At 43.1% G+C, this 21,690-nt stretch overlaps 1 protein-coding gene across 2 annotated transcripts; it reads right to left on the bottom strand.

The window, feature by feature from the left end:
• Positions 1–1,453: 1,453 nt before the first annotated feature.
• LOC142470160 (hepatic and glial cell adhesion molecule-like) lies at positions 1,454–21,363 on the bottom strand. Of its 2 annotated transcripts, none has more exons than XM_075577114.1 (6): positions 21,060–21,363; positions 12,267–12,551; positions 11,448–11,705; positions 9,574–9,654; positions 5,345–5,383; positions 1,454–3,254 (listed from the first exon to the last, which is right to left on the bottom strand). In XM_075577114.1, the coding sequence occupies exons 1-6, from the start codon at positions 21,220–21,222 to the stop codon at positions 3,202–3,204; spliced, it is 879 nt and encodes a 292-aa protein (XP_075433229.1). In that variant the 5' UTR covers positions 21,223–21,363; the 3' UTR covers positions 1,454–3,201. The 2 variants fall into 2 exon arrangements, with proteins under 2 accessions (XP_075433229.1, XP_075433230.1); XM_075577115.1 differs by lacking the exon at positions 21,060–21,363 and adding an exon at positions 12,972–13,043.
• Positions 21,364–21,690: the final 327 nt, after the last annotated feature.

Genomic DNA, 21,690 nt, shown 5'->3' with positions numbered 1-21,690 from the left:
ACAGCCTGCCACTACAGTTGTAAAACTACTAATACCTTCCAGTCTAACATTACTAAGAAGGTATACAATATAAAACATCATTTAAACTGTAGATCCAACTTTGTTGTATATTTGATCGAATGCGAGTGTGGTCTCCAATACATAGGGAAAACCATTAGACCCCTGAAAACACGTATTTTGGAACACATAGGGAATATAAAAAGAAAAATGACAACCCATAGTGTTCCAAACCACTTTCTAATGGCACATAACGCGGACCCGAAAGGGTTAAAATTCAAAGCAATAGAGCAGGTTATGCCCCATTGGAGAGGGGGAAACAGACACACAGCATTGATCAAAAGAGAGTCATTCTGGATGTATGAATTAAAAACTATGTCTCCGTCCGGTCTGAACTTAGATTTCGATTTGAAACCTTTTTTATGATTTTAAAATGAACTAATCATTTGTTTTTACTCTCATTTTAGAAACTGCCTTTGCCAAAATAATGTATGCACTTTTTATCTCCATCCCCCTAGTATAGGGAAGATTCCCTTGACTGTCTGTTTTTAAATTTGTTGTTTAAATATTGCACTTTAGTTATTTTAACATTTTAAACAAAAATTGATTTTATAACCATTTTACTATTATTTTATTGTCAAATATGGTCTGAGGACACAATAAATGTATTTTAAAACCAAGTGTATAAAATGTATATTTTATGATCTATTGTATAAAATGTATGTCAATTGCACTTTATTATTGCCAATAGATGAGTAAATAACATATGCGGTACAGAGATAGTCTCGTTCCATTTCCACTATAGTCTTAAACATGCTTGATTAACTTGAACAAAATCAGGTGGATTAACAACCAATAAGAATAGAATTGAGGGTATATATATCCCCATTAAGCAATAGGATGTCACTCCTGATGAAACCTATGTGGTGAAACGCGTAGAGTGACGCTCTATCCCTGAGACGGCTGGAACCCCAGGAAGTGGACGCGGCGGATGACATCACTTCCGGTGTCTGGAACGCACTGGTGGAACGCACGCCACGAGAGAGGGGAAGCTGAGACACCATCGACCCAGCCAGAGAGATCCATTGCGATCTAAAATGCTTACCTGTATCTGAAAATATGTGAGTGTAACTGATTTTACTTACCTTTGATAAACTATATATACAGTCTGCACTATGTCCAGTTGTATCTTTTAAATAAGGTTCCTGGGAGTCCATACATACGGGGAAACACTGATCTCTGCATCTCCTGGCGATTGAATGAATGCCTTAAAAGATACCTTTATGTGCCTGCAAAACCTCACACGTTTGTGAGTATATATATATAGAAAGCCGTGTCATCACTATTTAAATTCACTAACCTTGCTTTAACAATATTGCACCATCACTGTTTTATTTTTTATTACATATATTGCGCTTCCCGGAGACCCCATCGCCACGGCTGTGGAGGGGGCAGGACAAAGGGTGTGCCAGAGCCTATTACAGAAAAGGAAGGGGTTGTGCCTTTCTAAAGGGTTGCTATAGGAACAAAAATGCTCGTTACATTAGAATACATTAAAAATTGTCTTTCAAAGTTAAAAAAAAAAAAAAGAAGAAAATGCTACAAGTATTTTCTCACAGTACAGAACTGATTTATTTAAAAAAAACCCACACATGCAGGATATTGCTAGGACTGCTGCTTTAAGGCACGAGATCTGAGCGGGCGAGAACCTGAGCTGCCCGAGGACTCGCATCAGAGGTAAGAACATTACAAGGCAGATGCGGAGAGGATGGAGCCGGGTCACAGATGTGCACATGTGGAATCCCGGCTACTTAATGCATATCCTCAAACCCGCAAAAGGCCTAACGAGGGGTCACAGTGCGATGGGACCGGGCACCTTCTAAAAGTTATTTACAAACCAAGAATACCCCTAATTCCTTGATCTACACAAGTTTTTTTTTTTTTTTTTTTTTTTTAAAAGAAAGTGAAAGAAGATAGATGTTTTAGAAAAACTTCCGTCTTTAGTGAAATCTGTAAAATTCTTTTTAAATATAATCCAAAGAACTTTGCCCCAATATTGAAAATAAATAAATTATATATATATATATATATATCTACAGGTCACAGTACCACTACTTTAGAAAGCGCAACATCCCCCCGGTGTCCTTATAGTGGGCACCTTTGTGCAAAAAACTCAAATTAGCCGATTAGATTCAGATTAATAATACAACTTTTTGGAAACACTAGATGTGGGACGTCAGACGTGTTCTCCGGGGCCGCAACCAGATGAGGGTTTTGGGGGAACCAAGCAAGTGCCCTCTTCATGGGCCGTCCCATTGGTTGTTGCTAAAACCTGGTGACCCTTGGCCTAGAAGAAGAGGCTGATACATCTTGTATAGATGAAGGGGACAAAGTGCTAAAAGTGCCACAGCAATACTTCAACCCAGGTCACAAAGGGGGAGTTAAAAAAAAAAAATATTGCTACAAAGTTTAAATCACATCTTCCATTACATTGTCCAGTTTAGGGTAAAACCAGTCCGAGAATGAAGGATTTGTTGGTTGTAAAGGCCGCAGGTCTCACGCCGCTCCGAATGCAGAGTACCACGGAGAACATGCAGGAAGAACAGAGCGAGAAGAAACCTTCATGCTGTAGCAAATAGTTTAACAATAACCATCTAATACCGATCTGCTCCCAAACGTCTGTATTAGACCTCAAGCCAAATTGCAGCAACTTCTGGTGCCAGCATCCCCAGTGTGCGACTCCAGCTTCACGTCGGGCGTCAATGACCCTGATCGGCTAGTCTTCTCCAGTAGAAATCTGTATCGTGCTGGTGTCCCAATGTGTATCAAGAACAATTCTCTCCTACACAGAGCTCCGTGATGTGAAGGTGGAGATACACACGGAGCCACAAGTTTCTGCAATCTGGTTTCAGTTCATCTAATACCAACGTTTGTGAGTAGATCTGTATAAGCCATTATTGCTGATTACATTCATTTTTCACCGTGAAGGTTTCTTCTTACAAATCACATCACGTCTTCTTCTGGTTCCTTCTCACATTGCTTGGAGAGAGAGAGGCCCCAGCAGGTCCTTCATCCTTCCGGTTCCCCCTCACATTGCTGGAAGAGAGGGAGAGGCGCCAGCAGGTCCTTCATCCTTCTTCCGGTTCCCTCTCACATTGCTGGGAGAGGCGCCAGCAGGTCCTTCATCCTTCTTCCGGTTCCCTCTCACATTGCTGGGAGAGAGGCGCCAGCAGGTCCTTCATCTTTCTGCCATTTACCTGCAGAACACAAGATCACATCGCATGACATTGGTCTCCTTACAGCTCCTGAGAAACACGCTCTAGTAACATGTGCTAATGCAGCACGTACAGCTAAACCCCGTTATAACGCCTCGCTATACCGCGAATCGGTTATAACGCGGTCTGAGCATGGCTCCCGAATTGAAAGCCTCCATTTTGCCGGCTTACCTGCATCTCAAATTTTCCATTTTGCCGCCTTACACTCTCCTCTTACAGCTCATCTCTCTCCTCTTCCTTCTTCCTGCTGTCCACGTGCTCATCTCTCTGCCCGTCGTGTGCCATCGGGGGTTTTTTTCTTCTTCAAACATTCAATTCAATGCTTTATTGACTACCAGACACAGACACAAATAAACATTAATACATTTTGTACAAAACACATGCAGGGATTGAACTCGGGACCTTCTGATACCAATGCCTTGCCTCTTACCTCTACACCATAGGCTTGGTGTGACAAGACAGAACCTATAAATATATTTATCCTCTACAACACAAGCTACATGTCAATGTGAAATCTTAAGTCTATTTCTAGCTGTCTATTAACTAATTAATAATTATTACTAAATATTTCAAATATTACTAAATACTTAATAATAATTATTAATACTTACTTATTAATGAAACATATTAATACTTACTAATTATTAATAATTAGTAAGTATTAATAATTGTTATTAATAATTAAGTATTAATAATTACTTAATAATTATTAGCACCCAATTAGTAATAATAATTATTAATACTTAATTATTAATAACAATTATTAATACTTACTAATTATTAATAGTTATTAAGTATTAATAAGTTTTATTAATAATTAAGTATTAATAATTATTATTACTACTTGGGTATTAATAATTATTAGGTATTAGTTATATTTATTAGTCAAAATTATTAATTGTTAATGATAATTAATAATCATACTTATTAATTATAATATAATTAATAATAATAGTATTATTAATTAATAATTATTAAAAAATAATTATTAATAATACTTAATACATAATTATTAATTAGTTAATTAACTGCTAATAATAATTAATCATCATACTTATTAATAATACATAATTAATCATAAAGAATGATTAATAATGAATTATTATTAATACATCATTATTGATTAATGAATAATTATTACTTAATAAAGAATAATAAAGAATTATATATTTATAAATTATACAACATAATTAAAATAATAATTTATTAAAAAAGTTAATTATACCATTTCATACAGGAATTGAACCCAGGACCCTTGCATATGTTGGTAAGAAGTTCTTCCACCAGACCACAGAACTGTGTGATGTCATAGACAGCTAGAAATAGACTTAAGATTTCACATTGACATGTAGCTTGTGTTGTAGAGGATAAATATATTTATAGGTTCTGTCTTGTCACACCAAACCTATGGTGTAGAGGTAAGAAGCAAGGCATTGGTATCAGAAGGTCCCGAGTTCAATCCCTGCATGTGTTTTGTACAAAATGTATTAATGTTTAATTGTGTTTGTGTCTGTGTCTTGTAGTCAATAAAGCATTGAATTGAATGTTTGAAAAAAACAATGGCATACGACAGCAAGAGAGCAGAGAGATATGAGCACGTGGACAGCAGGAAGAGGAGAGCACTGGTAGGGCGGCAAAATGGAGGAGATTTAAATCTGTAATGAGGAAGCTCCAGAGCTGATGCCGGTGAAATTTTAACGCGACCCCGGTTGTAACGCGGTCTTTGGGTTGTGGACCCCAAGGACCGCGTTATAACGGGGTTTAGCTGTATGTGCCATGTGCAATATTCACCGGTTACAGAACATTAAACGTGCTACCCCTTCTATCATGAAGATAAAGGGGTATATCAGGCGTGATTAACCCATCCTCTGCCAGAGGTGCATACATTGCATCCTCCGGCCTGTATATTGGTGAACGATTTGTTCCCCATAACGTACAGCCCATGTCACCTCTAGATTTCCCCCTACTCAGATGTTTATTGGGAAATTCCCCGGGGGGTTTCAATCTTAAGAGGGTTTTATTTATTTATTTTTACTAAGGAGACGACAGTGGGAAAGAAGAAGTGACAATACCTAATTTGCAGCAGAAAACGCATTTCCTCCAACATATACCTGTAAGAGACACAAATAACTGTTAGTATACACACACAAGTCTAACCCACGCTGACTCTTTTCTGTCTTTGACTCTACTCAGACCACCCTAAGCTGCATCTTCTTCTTCCTCCATCTCACCTCAGGACTTTGCTGACTTTAAGGAAAAGGTGGAATCCATACATCAGAACATCCCATCTGTTGCCTCCTTCCATCCTACACCTCTTTCTAACTCTCCTCCTGCCTTACTTGACTCTTTTTACGCTATCTCGGAGGATGTGTCACTGCTGATCTCCTCTTCTCCCTCTACCACTTGCCCTCTTGATCCCATTCCCTCCCATCTCCTAAAACCTCTTGCTCCTTCTATAATCCCTATGCTCACACAGATCTTTAACTCTTCCCTCTACTCTGGTACCTTTCCACCCTCCTTCAAGCATGCAACCGTTATACCATTACTCAAAAACAGCAAGCTTGACCCTACCTGTCCTAACTATCGACCTGTCTCCCTCCTGCCTTTTGCCTCTAAACTGCTTGAACGTCTTGTATTCTCTCGCTTGCTCCATTTTCTCAACACCTATTCTCTCCTAGACCCTCTACAATCTGGCTTCCGCACTGCTCACTACTGAAACAGCCCTCACTATAATAACTGATGACCTCCATGCTGCCAAAGACAGAGGTCATTACACTCGGCTCATATTACTCGACCTCTCTGCAGCATTCGACACCGTGGACCACCCTCTTCTCCTTCACATTCTCCATACTCTTGGTATTCGGAATAAAGCTCTATCCTGGATCTCCTCTTACCTCTCCCATTGTACTTTCAGTGTCTCTTTTGCTAACACCTCCTCCTCCTTTATTGATCTCTCTGTGGGGGTACCCCAGGGCTCTGTCCTGGGACCCCTTCTCTTTTCTCTTTACACACTCGCTCTAGGTGACCTAATCAAGTCTTTTGGGTTTAAATATCACCTCTATGCTGACGACACACAAATTTACCTTTCAACCCCTGACCTTACACCTGCTATACAGACCAAAGTTTCTGAATGCCTCTCTGGAATATCATCCTGGATGGCCATCCACCGACTGAAGCTTAACATGGCAAAAACAGAGCTCCTTATACTTCCTCCCAAACCTGGCCCTACTACTTCCTTCCACATTACTATTGGAAATACGATCATTCACCCAGTAGCCCAAGCACGCTGCCTAGGGGTTACACTTGACTCCTCTCTCACATTCTCCTCTCATATTCAAAACGTTTCTAAAACTTGTCGCTTTTTCCTCCGCAATATCACAAAGATACACTCTTTACTCTGTTACTCGACTGCTAAGACTCTGACTCAGGTCCTCATTCTCTCACGTCTCGATTACTGCAACCTCCTGCTGCCAGGTCTTCCTGCCTCTCCTAAACGCTGCTGCCAGAATCACTCTACTCTTTCCTAAATCTGTCTCCGCATCTCCCCTCCTGGCTTCCGATCAAATCCCGTATCTCACACTCAATTCTCCTGCTCACTTTTAAAGCTTTACACTCTTCTGCTCCTCCTTACATCTCAGCCCTAATTTCTCGCTATGCACCATCCCGACTCTTGCGTTCTGCTCAAGGATGTCTTCTTTCTACCCCCTTTGTATCTAAAACTCTCTCCCGCCTTAAACCTTTCTCACTTTCTGCCCCGCACCTCTGGAATGCCCTTCCCTTCAATACCCTCTATCCACCTTTAAGACCCACCTTAAGACACATCTGCTTAAAGAAGCATATGAATAGCACTGGATAATCCTGGACACATGATACATAAAGCTTGGCCCCTGTAACAGGGGACTTATCCCTGTTCACAAATGTGCCTCTAATCCAGCAGTGTGGTGGTTAACTGCTGGTAGCAAATTAACTAACACCACCTGCCTGATTACAGGTGGTAGAAAAAGCCTGCCTTTGAGACAGGAAGTCTCTCTCCTTAGCTCACTTGTGGGCTGAACTTTGGAGAACACAGATCTCTGGAGCTGACCTGTCTTGAGCTCCGCTAAGAAGAAACAGCAGAGCTGATTGCAAGACACCAAATAAGACTTCTAAACCTGGATGCTGATTTTCTGTGCATGCACAGGTGCGGTTCCAGGAGAGCAGAGAAGCTTACTCTACAGCAGCTAACAGATAAGACTTTCATTCTAAAGAGACTTCTTATATCTGCTTATGTTATGCTATGTGTTTGGGGCTGGGAAACCTGCTTAACTAGGAGTTGTGAATTGCATGGGATTTCACTAGAAATACTCCCAAGTGAATTAAGCTTTGTTTCCCCCCCCCTGTGTTTGGATGATTTCCTGATGAAAAGGAAAAGGCACAATAAAGCCTTATTATAATTTCACCTTATAAAAGCCTCCAATTGTGTACCTCTGTGAACGTCCGTCTACAGCCCCCTGCAGAGCACTTACTAGAATTCCCTCCTGCTGTCTCTGTACGTTCTCCCTACCTACCAATTAGATTGTAAGCTCCTCGGGGCAGGGACTCCTCTTCCTTAATGTTACTTTTATGTCTGAAGCACTTATTCCCATGACCTGTTATTTATATGATATGTATTACTACTGTGAAGCGCTATGTACATTTATGGCGCTATATAAAGACATACAATACAATAAATGAATAACTCAGTCTGGCAGCCGGATTGGCCCTGGCGAAATGCAGATTTGTTAGGCTGGGATAGACATGAAGTGCACATGGAAAAGGAACATGGTGTTGGATGCTCTGTACTCTATCATTTAGATTGTAAGCTCTTCAGGACAGGCATTCTAGTATCCAATATACACAATACTTGCAAACATCCCGATTGTGACAGTAGGGGTAGCTGGCCTCACCAAATAAAGGTAAAAGCCCAGCTAATTACCCATAAATCCGTGCAACCTGGCTCCCCGGTAATATTTAATACAGCCAAGGGTCTTTAATATCTGGGGGAGAACAGGGGATGTGCAAATGTAACCCATGTCTCTAAGCCTGTACTCTCTATTTCCTGTGTTAGCAGTTCCCCCAGTTTAGTGTGCTAGCATTGTTCTGCAAGTAAAAGTGCTGTATGTATAATCAATGTAAAAGAGATTAAAATGTCAGCCCTGTAAATGGTGTTTTGCAAACTGTATAGTACCTCTGTGTTATCCTTTTTATGGAAGCAGAGTTAGCAACCCACTTAGTTGAAGTTGCCCATAGAAATTATAGGATTGGAACAGCTAGGTGTCAGGACTCCTGGGGAGAGGTGAAAGGCTGCCGATCAGATCTGGGTGTAAGAGCATTGTACTGGCCAGACTATGAAGCACCTACCCAGCGGGAGGCAGATGACTGGCTAACAGAATCTGTTGCTGGGTCTCAGCCCCGCAGACGCTGTATCTGTGTGCCAGTTTGAATTCATCCCTCTCCAGACAGTCATACATTTAGCCGGCTCCCCTCTGATAGGCTCAGCCAGACAAGCCTCCGTTGAGCCCTCTATCGGTTTGCGCTGTGGTTGGCTGGATAACCTGCTCAATGTTAAAGATGGCTCACTGCAGCTATGAAAGGAGCCAGCGTTCCCAGCGTAAAGCAGTTGAGAATCCCGATCGGAGCTGTGTGCTCGTGGGATTCTGTGAGTGAGTCTGCAGAGATCGCTGGCGGCTTATTCAAAGTTGCTATTTGGAGAATAGCGCTTGGGATTCCTGAAGCAGAGAAGCGGACAGGGTAAACCCGTTTGAAGTGGGTCCCTGCACTTAGTCGAGGCTAGAGACTTCCCCCCAGGTCCCCAGTGTGGTGAGGGTATGCTATATTGTGTATTTGCTGGTTTGCCGAGAATAATTTCCAGTTGTTAAATTACTTTGTCCTGTACTTAGTGATAGTGAACCCAGAAGTTATCGGTGTTAAAAAGTTCCTGGTCCCCCGTGACACCGATGTTATTAGTATTTTTGTTTGGGAGTCTCATCGCAGGGAGACTGTGACAGAGAGAAGAGATCCCTGGCCATTGGAGAGTTAGTCACATCGCAGGGTGACAGTGACAGAGAGAACTTAGGGCCACAGACTGTCCCTTGCCCTGCAGCGTGACACTGAGGTGGTCACTTGACCTGCCTGTGCCTCTGGGTATAAATACTACTTAACCCTTTCTCTGTATCACTCTGTACAAAGCAATTCAAACAGTGCAGGAATTAGTGCCCCTCCAGTAGAGAGGAAACATTACAATGACCCCGATCGTGCGTTATAAACAGGGAGAGTGACTTACAGACAAGCAGCAGCGGGATGACGAGACACAGGAGGATTGCAGAAATAATGATACTGATCCTTATCCTAACATCCCGACTCCCTGAAACACACACAAAGCAATTAATTATCCTGTTGTAGCAGCAATCACACCAAATTTGATATTTGTTTTCTGTATTACATGAATCTGGGCGTTTCCATGGTCCCCCAACATCCAGGAACACCTCTGTTCCTGAGGGATAAGGGTTCATTTTTTTAAAAAAAGTTTGAGATAACCAAAAAAAAAAAAAAAATGTAACAAACATTGCCGGCCGGGACCTGATCGCCCGATGCAGCTTTCTATTGTCTGTGAGAGCAATCCCGGGCCCTGCAGCCATATACTGCCGGCCGTATGATGGAATAAGGGGGCGTCTCACCGTAAGGTCCCCATAAATTACAGTATCTATTCTATTCTTTATATTTATTACATAGGGATAGTGGAAAATGTGATTAATACACAAATTCCCAGTGACATGAGCGGTTTATTTCACACCCTCTTACCAGCGGCATCACAGAGCAATGAGAGCTTAGGGAAAACATAACAGGTTAAAGAAACTAGTTCTGGGGAGCAGGGGATCCCCCTTTACTTCATTGAGACTTCCCACGTGACTCAATCATTCAGCAAGTGAAGTCTGAATGAAGCAACGGGGGAATTGATGAAGTTGCCACAGCGGCGAAATGCGTATGGCAGGAACAGCGTCTCATTCAGACTTCACTTGCTGAATGAGTCCTATGTGGAGAGAGCGCAGCTATAACCAAGCTTTGCAACAGAGCAGGAAGAGGAGAGCAGCTCCCACAATATCACCCGCTGACCAATCACCTGACAGATGAGCTGGTTTTGTATTGCACACCACGTGAGTGCATCGAATGTGTTTTTAACGCATGGATATTAAATGACCGTATTACACTATGGAAGCTGGTGCTGCTCTTTCCTTGTGTCTTTAAGTCACACCTGGATAGGTTGGTCCTATATGATCCTCCTGCATACCTGTGGGATCCGTTTTGGGAGATCAGTAAGTGCTTGTTTCAGTTTGCTGCATCAGTCACTGGGTTTCATTTTTGAACTTTATTTTTCTTTCACCGTTAGATATATTCTAATATCCCTATATTAGATTTGTTTTCTATGCTTTTTTCCGTTACATCTCTATGCATTGGCCACTTATTAATGATATTTAATGTGTTACAAAGTCTTCAATATCTGTTTTTTTTCACTCGATACCCTAATTCGTCACAAAACTAACACCGGGGATCATTAGATTTAGCGCACACTATTTCTTACTTTTCTCTACCTTTTTTTGAGTACTGATTTCACTCTGTTGGATCCATAGGGATATTTGGTTATGTAACTAAATAGAATTGGTGTGGGAAAAATATACGTGACAATGCATATTTGTGAGATTACGCATAAATCCCCCAGAAGCCTATAGGACTAATTTATATTATGTTGGGATCTGGCCCCTTCAGCATTTGTGTTCGTGTTAGAAATAATGGTTTTCTGCATCTCTAGCATGTAAAGTTACTGATTTGGGGTCATATCTCCTGAACTAAGCAGCGGATTTTAATACGTGGTCCCTGTCGCCTGCTGCTGTATCCCCCAAAATCTATATGGGTTTCGCCTCCCTATTTTGTAGGGGGCGGTAGCCTAGTGATTCCATCTTCATGTTCTATCCAATGTGTAAAAATGGTTCTCCATGGGCCCCCCCTTATAATGATTATGTAGATGGGGTTCATAGGGTAACTACCAGGATCAAGGGGCGTGTCCCAGAACTTCACTTTCGGGATTGTGCTTCTGTCCTACTCCTCCCCCTCAAAACATAATTCTGGTACCTAGTCACCCTCCAGCTTACACACACATACCTTTGGGCTGGAGGTGATACTCAGCACTGCTGTTACTAACGCTGTTCTGCAAGAGGCAGGAGTATCTTCCGTCGTCCTCTCTCCCGGCTGTTGGGATGAGCAGGGTCCGGTTTCCCTCGCCTAGAACATACGTAGAGGGGACACGTGTGCCATCTTTCAGCCATCTCACTGTAACATTGTCACCCAGGAAGTGACAGGTCAGCTGGATGTCTGAGCCCAGCTGGCTGGAGTTACTGGTAATAGCAGCGGAGATGGGATCTGGGGGAAAAAAAGAATTTGTTACAGAAGCGATATCGGCCCAAATCCCTCGCAGATAAACATCAGGAAGAGGATTACAGTTCAACGTCTTATGTAAGTAGGGTAGGGGCAACCACGCCCCCCCTTATGTCTACAGGATCCACCAATAACACCCCCCCCAACACCGTTTCACCCCTCCACCATGAATATGCTAGGGAAATTAGATTGTCAGCTCCCCCACCCAGTGTACATAATGTATATTATGAGTTGTGTGATGTATTATGGCTTCCATTCCCCTGCATATTACAGTGCGGGACCCATATACATGCGTGTAACACACTTATTATATGGGATTTATTTCAGAAAGGCCGACTATTTCTGTTCTTAGAACAAATATTGTACAAATCTTTCTAAATCCGGTGTAATGAGCGTCAGAGGGAGTCGCACACAGCTTGAGCGAGACGCTTTATCTCAGACATAAGGCTAAGCTCTCCGGGACAGGTTGTTATTGTACCTGTATTACTTCACTGTGACGGTATACTCAGCGCTGTATAATAAAATGGGGTGTGTAAGAGAACTTACCCTGTACTGTGAGGTGCGCACGCTGGGATTCCCCATTCCTCCACAGCTCACACCTATACCATCCTCCATCTGCCTTGGTTACGTGATGCAGCGTGAATCTGCCCTGTGAGGTGTCACATTCAGTCCGATTTGTGTACTGGTCGATAAATTTAGCGTCACGATCCCCCACATGGTAGTGAAACAGCATAGTGGTCTCATAGTAGCAGCGTACAGGCCCATCAGCGGAGACAGTGATATTAAACGGGAATGTGACACATCCAGACACGGAGGCGTGAAGATATATTTCTAAAGGTAGAGATAAGAAACATGAGAGTTTGGGGAGACCTTTCACCCCGTCCCAGATTCTCATACACAGAACTAACCTGGGGATGTGAGGACCAACATTACAGAATCATTATTTTTTTCTTACAAAGCTTTTGCACTTTACCCTTAGAAATGTGACAGGTGAAAAAAAAAAATAATAAAAAAAGTGTCGATCATCGCAAATAAATGTAAGGCGCCGTTAGTCGCCCCCTTTCGCCCTAGAAGGTATTTAACCCCTTAAAGACCAGGCAAAGCAAACACAGTGAAGGTGTAATTAAACCCAGACCCCCGGCCAGGTGACTGCCCCCGTCGGACGGTTATGTGCCGGCTGTCACAGCAGCAAATGTTGCAAAAGAAATAATCCGTGCAGCTCTCGTCTAACTGGGGGTTCCCATGTCTCACCCGCAGTAACCCCGCTCAGGGCAGCGATTCCCAGGCAGCAGCAGCACAGCGCAGTGACCGCGGCTCTCATCTCCATGTGTCCCGGTGCGGCGGCTTCTCTCAGTGAGACCCAAACTTCCGCGCCAAACCAACCAAATCATAAACGCACATCACATCATTTTCCCGCGTATTTATAGCGTGTAGTAATATACACAGCATTATATACACACAGTGGGATTATAACACCTGCGTGTGTGGGTTTGTGTAATAACATATGCACAGTACCACTATATAATATGCACACAGTGTGGGGCGCATTATTTCCCATTTCTTTACACTAGAAAAAAAGTTTCTTTTTTTATTCCATGTTAGAGCTGGACATGCTCAGCGGCCAGATATGCACACGTGACACTCTTATAGGCTTTTCTTCGAGGGACTCGTGCTTTAAATAACGCTGCACTAATGGGCAGAGTAATAAATAAGACTTGTTCAGCCTAACCCCAATCTGCCATTTTAACGCTCAACTATCCCACTGCAATCAGGCGTCAGACATTCCAGTTGCTTAGGCTGCGGCCACAGTACCTGCGCTGCAAGCGCATCAGCGAGGCTGGCGGCGCGTGCAGCCGATTCCCCTGGTCTGCAGGGAGCTGCAGACCAAAAGACAGAGGGGGCGCGTGACGGGGGAGCAGCCGTGACGTCACCCGGCAGGTTCGCCCTCATTGGCTGAACCGCCAGGGGGCGTGGCTTAGCGCTCCGTCGCGACTCCTGCTCCCAATTCTCTTGCGAGCAGGAGTCACGGGCGGCGGAGGGCAGTGCCTCCTCCCCTCGCAGCGGTCTCATTGTGCAGTGGCTATTGTCCCTGCAGCATCTCCAACAGCGGGCGCTGAGTTAGCCAGCGGGGACCTGGCCTTATGGTGGTAGAAATACCCCATGGTGGTGATAGAGGGGGCGGGGGGTGTGAGGGGGGAGGAGGTGTCAACAACCCCAAACAGGTAAGGTTTCATGATATCCCTGCTTTAGCACATGTGGCTCAGTCTTCGACTGTGTGCTGATGCAGGGATACCATTAAAATCTGACCCGTTTGGGAGGAGCGGGGCCTTGAGCACTGGAGCCGAGTCCCCGTATTAAGGACTGTGACGGCTTCATTTGGGTGTGACAGCATCTTCCCTGCTTACAATGGCATATCAGGGACAGGCGAAATTATGTCTTATTTCTGCTTCTATAGTAACAGCTCCAGAGCGCGAAGAATCCGGGAATGTGTAAGAAAACACAACTAGAGAAACATCACACCACACTGAAACCATCACACCACACTGAAACCATCACACCACACTGAAACCACAACACGAAAGCCAATAGATAAAAATGAAACAGAAGCTGTCCTTGATGGTAACAAAGTTGCAAGTCCTTGGATGCTAAAGAGAAGGAAAAGGAGCCACAATAGTGAAGTACTACTAGGCAACTTTGCGCAAATAGAAAATTGTCTACTTGCAATGTAGCAGATAACATATCCACACTGCCTAATTCTATCCCCCAAACACTCAGAAGGGAAATCTGAATGTCCCTCCCGGCTACGAAATCCTCCGTCAGTGGAGCTGTTGCCCCTATAGTAGAGTCCCAAATCTGTATGCCGGGTTGTTGCTCCTGCACTGGAACCTCACGAACAGCGATCCAAATCTCGCGCTGTTATGACGTCAGACGCCGGCATGGGAATCGGTCCACTAATGAACCACATGATTCCACCGTACTGCAGTCAGCGATCTCTTTACCGAGTTAGCAAAAGGGGAGCAGATTTATCACTGAAGCGCTATAAAATATATGCACAAATTACAAACCCAACGCGTTTCGTTCCTAGCGTGGAACTTCGTCAGGTGATTAAAAAGAGAGAACCCAAATCCTATGGGAATCCTATGTATAGGAATTGAAACCCTTTCTCTCAATTGGAGGAGTGACAGGGATGCTCACCGCAGACTGGACGAGACCGCGAGGCGGAGGTGGGGATACTAGTAACCACTGACCTGCAGCCACGTCCGGAGTGCAGAGTAACGGTCGTGTAGCCGGGCCAGGTTAGGAGAGGTCAGGGTTGTAGATAAACTCGCCGTGGTCAAGGGTTGGAGAAGGTAGAATCGTCGTTATCAAGGAGGGGAGAGAGTGGAAGTCCAGACGCGAGCCGAGGTTAAGAGGTCAGAGAAGGGGATATGATAACTATGTACAAATATATTCGGGGACAGTGCAGGGAGCTATCAAAAGAACTATTCATCCCACGGGAAGTACAAAGGACTCGGGTCCATCCCTTAAGGTTGGAGGAAAGGAGATTTCACCAGCAACAAAGGAAAGGGTTCTTTACAGTAAGGGCAGTTAGAATGTGGAATTCATTACCCATGGATACTGTGATGGCAGATACAATAGATTTGTTAAAAAAAAAAGGGTTGGACATCTTTTTAGAAAGGAAAGATATACAGAGATATAGCAAATAAGTATACATGGGAAGGATGTTGATCCAGGGAGTAATTCGATTGCCAATTCTTGGGGTTAGGAAGGAATTTATTTCTCCGCTTATGAGATATCATTGGATGATATGACACAGGGGTTTTTGTTTGCCGTCCTCTGGATCAATAAGTATAGATGTAGGATTAAGTATCTGTTTTATAAATTCAGCGTACTGTAGGTTGAACGTATGTCTTTTTTCAACCTCATCTACTATGCAACTATAAGGCTCTATGCAGTCAGCCTGGCCATACATTTAAGTTGCCAGCTTCAAAGCGGATAAACCAAGGAGAAAAAGAAACCAAACTGTTGGCACTCGTAGTCCCTATTCTGAATGATTGATCTTGGGATAAAAATCTTTAAATGATCATAGATATTAAAATAATGGGGATTAAAATCGTAAACAAAGGACACACACTTGAATCTCCTATGTCGAGTACATATGGTGCTCTGGATCCAGAAATAAAATGAAAAAATTGAGTGATATTAAATCAATAATCCCTACGGCTCTGATATGCAGATTGTCCTTGCAAAATGATGTCTCTAGGACAGTAGGGGTATAGGAAGAGAAGGTGAGTGATCACACGTATAACTGTAATAATTATATGTGCCTGAGTAGGTGGAATTACTAATAGGGTACTATACTGACAATCAGCATCAATGAAGCAATTAAATGAGTATATAAGTACCCCAGCTCTAATGTACAGATTGACCGTGGAGGCACACAGTAAAATTACAAATGATCACTTCTCTCAGTAGAGGGCTGCAATGATGAGCAATGCTAAGGAATATAATTGCATCAGTCAGCCACCGAGATAATAAGCACCAAGTGTTACCGTAAGTACTTGCCAGAAGATCCTACGTTATGGCTATGGAAAGCCACAGAGGTAACTATACCAATGGTACTTAGAATGTGGTGTGGTAATGTTTATACCCATATTCATAAATGGGCTCGACCGCCAAGTACAGTATGGAACACAATATCTTCCTGAAATAATTAGTAAGATAATAAAATATACCCTAACTGCTGTTGTCCTTGAAGATCTCATCCGTATACAGTAATATGGCTCTGCTCTCTTGTGCAGCGGTGGGGACTGGCAGCTGATCGCCGTGCGAACCTGCTTGCTGCAACGTCAGTGCTGTCCCTGTGGAAATGGCCGACGCGCGCTTTTCGCGTGAAAAACGCTTTTTCAAGGCAACTATGAGGGGGGAGAGGTCCCATACAAACAAGGCGGGTATTTAAATGGGTCAGAGTTCTTCCTGTGATTGCCGCATTATGTAATGGTCTATATGAACTCAGCGCAGACATACAGTGTAGTCTGGTACTTAGTAACATATGTGGCAATATGACAGATACTTAGAAATGCACAATTACTAACAATAGCTGTCACTGTAGAAGTCATTGTTGCACTTGGTTGGCTACTGTGAGATACTTTAAGAGTTAGACCATGGTACATAGTGAAATAACACAACCAATGTTCCAGCAATCTCAAATTTAAGCAAATAAGTAAACCAAGGTAAATGCCAAACTGATAATATTTAATATGAGTACATGACAATAATAAACTTGGAGAAATGTCACACAAGTGGGTAATGTGTCAGTGGACCCTTAAAAAAAGTAGGACAGGGAGTGCACAAAGCAAAAAATAGGGGGGGGGGGCATAGTGGAAAAAACACAAAGGGAAAACGGAGGGTAGTAAGGGGGCAGCGTTTCGGGGAGCGTTATGTTACTGTTTTAGGGGGGAGCCTGGGTCCTTCTTGTTCCTGTTGCACCCTATACTTAGACAACACTCAAGAATGAAGGTCAATGACTATCACTTGTTTTTGCTCATGGTACAGTGAATGCCCCGAGTATACAAATATAGGGCAAATGGGGTGGATATGAATACCACCCTAATTAGTATAATTGAGGAGTAAAATATTGTAATATCTAATGGCTCAAACAAGGCCATTTAATTGTGGGAGAGTATGTATAGAGGGTTGCTGGTGAACACAACCCTGAGGTGGGTACAGAACTTCCACATAATTAATAATTAGTAGTTTGTCATTCAAGTACTCATGGCAGGAATATAGCATCCCCGATTCCAAGTAGGCTACTGTAAGAAGCTATATGATGGTGCAAACTGAACACGTTTCCATGTTAGAGGAGGAGAGAAGAGAGGAAGGGCTATAGTGGATGCCAAACTCACTTACTAGAGTGATAGTTGGTACCCAAGCACCTATATGAATGAAGTGAATAGGAACCCTTCGATGAGGCCATTAGGTGACAGCGTATTCAAGGTGTAAATCCATTTTGCCTCTTTTTGTAATAGGGCTGTGTCCCAGTCACCGCGTCTTTGACCATTAGAAAATTGGTCAATACCAACAAACTTAATTGATGTTAGGTCTCCCTGGTGGCAATTGTTAATGTGTCTCACTAAAGGTTTGTCTGCTTTGTTGCGTACGGTACCAATTCTACCAGTTCAGGGATGCCTTGTGGAAAAGCCACAAAATAACTGGCACTACCAAGGATCTCAATCACTACAGATGCTTGCGGAACATGTGCACAAGACAAACAAGGCATGCAAAAGCACAATATTACTCTGACAATCTCCACCAGAACACATCAAACCCAGCTAACTTCTGGAAGGTTATCAACAACATATTCCAGCCTTCTAACCATCAACACCCAAGTAATATCACCAAGGGCGATATTACTCTGACAAACCCCACCAACATTGCAAATGTATTCAATGATTACTTTGTGGGGTGTGCTACTAACTTATTAGCAAAACGCAACCCAAACCACAAACCTGAATCTCATTCTGGGAGTACCCCTATAGCCCCACCCCCTCCCAACATTGCCCACAATTTTCAATTTGGCCCAGTATCCGAAGAAGAGATTACACAAGCGCTTCTCAAATTAAAACTAAGCAGCCAATGTGGACCTGACTTATTACAATCTAAGTTCCTAAGACTTGGTGCCCCAGCAATTGCCAAACCAATTGCTTCCATAGTCAACTCAATCCTGTCTGCTGGCCATATCCCTAAGACCTGGAAAGCTGCCAGAGTTGTCCCAATTTCAAAAGTGGGGACAAAAACACTGTCTCAAACTACAGACCAATCTCCCTTCTCCCAATTCTATCCAAAGTCATGGAAAAATGTGTGCACTTCCAATTAAGCAATTACTGTAACAAGACAAATTTCCCTAGCCAATTCCAATCTGGCTTTCGCCCCAAACACTCTACCGTAACTACCCTGCTAAAAATTTGCAATGAAATCCGGCCGCTCATCCTTCCCTTACCGTGCACCCCAAAACTGGAACAACCTAGACTCTCACATCCACCACCAGCCTAAGTTCTTTGAAATCTAAGGCTGTCTCACATTTTATATTTAAAACCAGAGACATAACATAAAACACAGACAAAGCTCAGTGCACATCCAGAAAAACTTATATACGGTACAGTGCCTAAATATACATGTATAAATAACTAATAAATAAAATGGTCTTTTAGTTTAACATTTTGGCCAAATTGTTGTAAGCCCTTGAGCCAAACTTCACGGCAGACCACGTTCAAGGGTCCCTACACTAATATAAATTCTTAATAACCTGTGCACTGCCAGGAAGAATGATTTATAATAAATCTGTCAATATGAGTTGCAAAAGTTCTAAGTCTGATTGAAGCTTTTATTAACCTGTACATTACCAGGAAAAGCACTCTGTAATAGATTTGTCACAATCACACTGCATGCAGGCAAGTTCCCCTGATAGTTGGAGATGCCATGGAGTGAGCTTTTAACCATTTAAATGTGGGAGGGAGTGAGCTTCAATTGGATAGGAGGTTGCCACCCTCCAAAACAGCCAAGACTAGCTGCACAAGAATTATAAAACATACAGAACACCAACAAGCTCAAATTGAACCCCCAAAATACCCACAACATATATATAAGCATATAAGTTTCACAGAGGAGTGCTACTGAGCATGGCAATTTATATTTAAAACCAGAGACATAACATAAAACACAGACAAAGCTCAGTGCACACCAACTAGGGAAAGGTCTTTCATAATAGACCGATATTAATACCCTAAAAGGAGCAGTACTCAGCTGTTAATTAGGTATATGCATATACAGAATTTACAGCAGTGACACTAACTTACCAGTATTGCAAAACTAATACTAGTGTCTATCCTAGCCCTGTTATTACACACTTGGGATGTACACGTGTTAAGTATCACACACTTGTATTTAAATACCACCACCCACACATGCTGGTGTTAAAAACTCATAATAGGTGCACATAGACCTAGATCTGTATACACAAGTCTATAATGTACCATTAGCTGCAGCCCAAAAGCAGCTAAGTACAGGTCCAATCAACTAGTGCACCTACTAGTATTTCAATACTGGGGCACTACATCTGTGGTCCACACAGCCGCTACTTTCATTACAAGAACTCTAGCCCATTCTCTCCATATGAGGAACACTAGGGCCAGTGAATTACCCTAACACTGGGCATTAATACACCATTGTATACTCCTCTGGATACACCTATCCATAGAGTTAGCCACACTTGGCATCATTTAATCATTGTTTTAAACCCCAATATTTTAACGATATTGTCAATTAATAAAGTTATTTTAAATAAATCACCAATTCATACAGAAACAGAGTGCTATCTACAGGGGCTCTGTCTGTCCACTATGTATTAAGTTATACGCCCTTTGCAGCACCAGTTTCATTGTTCCATAGTAAAGCTGAAGCGGGGGTAAACATACGTATAAACCTAAATAATACCCGAGCTTAGGCAATTGATTAATTTATGAATCTGGTACACTTTGGACTTGTGCCAGTTCTTAAATTCCTTAGTAATGTGCATGTACTGGCACGCCTTACATCTGTTGCAGCTGAAAAACCCCAAGGGTTTAGGAGGTAGCCAGGTTCTTGGCTATGTATCGCTGAAATGACTGTGGACTAATATGTCCCTGATGTTTTGCGCACGTCTGCTGACCACCGTTTTGCGCACGTCTGCTGACCACCGACGGGTGTGTAGAACTTCAGTAATGTGGGTATCTGCCTTTAAAATGTACCAGTGCTTTTGGAGAATGGCTCTGGCATACTGCCATTGTTTATTGAAGGTGCCCACAAACCGCATCTTCAGTGCCTCTGAAGATACGTATATCGAGGAACACACACACACACACACACACACACACACACACACCAGGACAGCCACAGAAAACCACACACACACACACACACACACACCAGGACAGCCACACACACACACACACGGACAGCCACAGAAAACACACACACACACACACACACACACACGGACAGCCACAGAAAACACACACACAAGCCACAGAAAACACACACACACACACACACACACACACACACACACACACACACACACACCAGGACAGCCACAGAAAACCACACACACACACACACACACACACACACACACACACACACACACACACACACACACACACACACACACACACACACACACACACACACACACACACACACAATGTTTGTGTTATAGCTGCACGGTCACCCGCTCCTGTTACAGCGCCGCCCCCGGTAATGAGACAGACCCGGGTCTATCACACGCCCCCCGGGTCTCACCCGCAGTAACCCCGGTCAGGGCAGCGATTCCCAGGCAGCAGCAGCACAGCGCGGTGAGCGCGGCTCTCATCTCCGTGTCCCGGTGCGGCGGCTTCATCCAAGTGAGGCCCAAACTTCCGCGCCAAACCAAATCATTCTGCATCAGCCAATGAGGCCTCACCATCTCGAATATGTTAATTAACTCCGCCAAACAATGGCTGCTGAGAAAAATGCTGAGAGGAAATGCACGTCACGTCATCATTTTCCCGCGTATAGTAATATACACAGCATTACACACACACAGTGGGATTATAACACCTGCGTGTGTGGGTTTGTGTAATAACATATGCACAGTACCACTATATAATATGCACACAGTGTGGGGCGCATTATTTCCCATTTCTTTACACTGGAAAAACGCTTCTTTTTTTATTCCATGTTAGAGCTGGACATGCTCAGCGGCCAGATATGCACACGTGACACTCTTATAGGCTTTTCTTCGGGGGACTCGTGCTTTAAATAACGCTGCACTAATGGGCAGAGTAACAAATAAGACTAGTTCAGCCTAACCCCAATCTGCCATTTTAACGCTCAACTATCCCACTGCAATCAGGCGTCAGACATTTCCGTTGCTTATGGTGGTAGAAATACC

Source organism: Ascaphus truei, chromosome 19 (genome assembly GCF_040206685.1).
Source record: "Ascaphus truei isolate aAscTru1 chromosome 19, aAscTru1.hap1, whole genome shotgun sequence".
Classification (NCBI taxonomy): Eukaryota; Metazoa; Chordata; class Amphibia; order Anura; family Ascaphidae; genus Ascaphus; species Ascaphus truei.
Note: the sequence above shows the minus strand (reverse complement) of the source record. Positions and strands in the feature narration are given on the sequence as shown.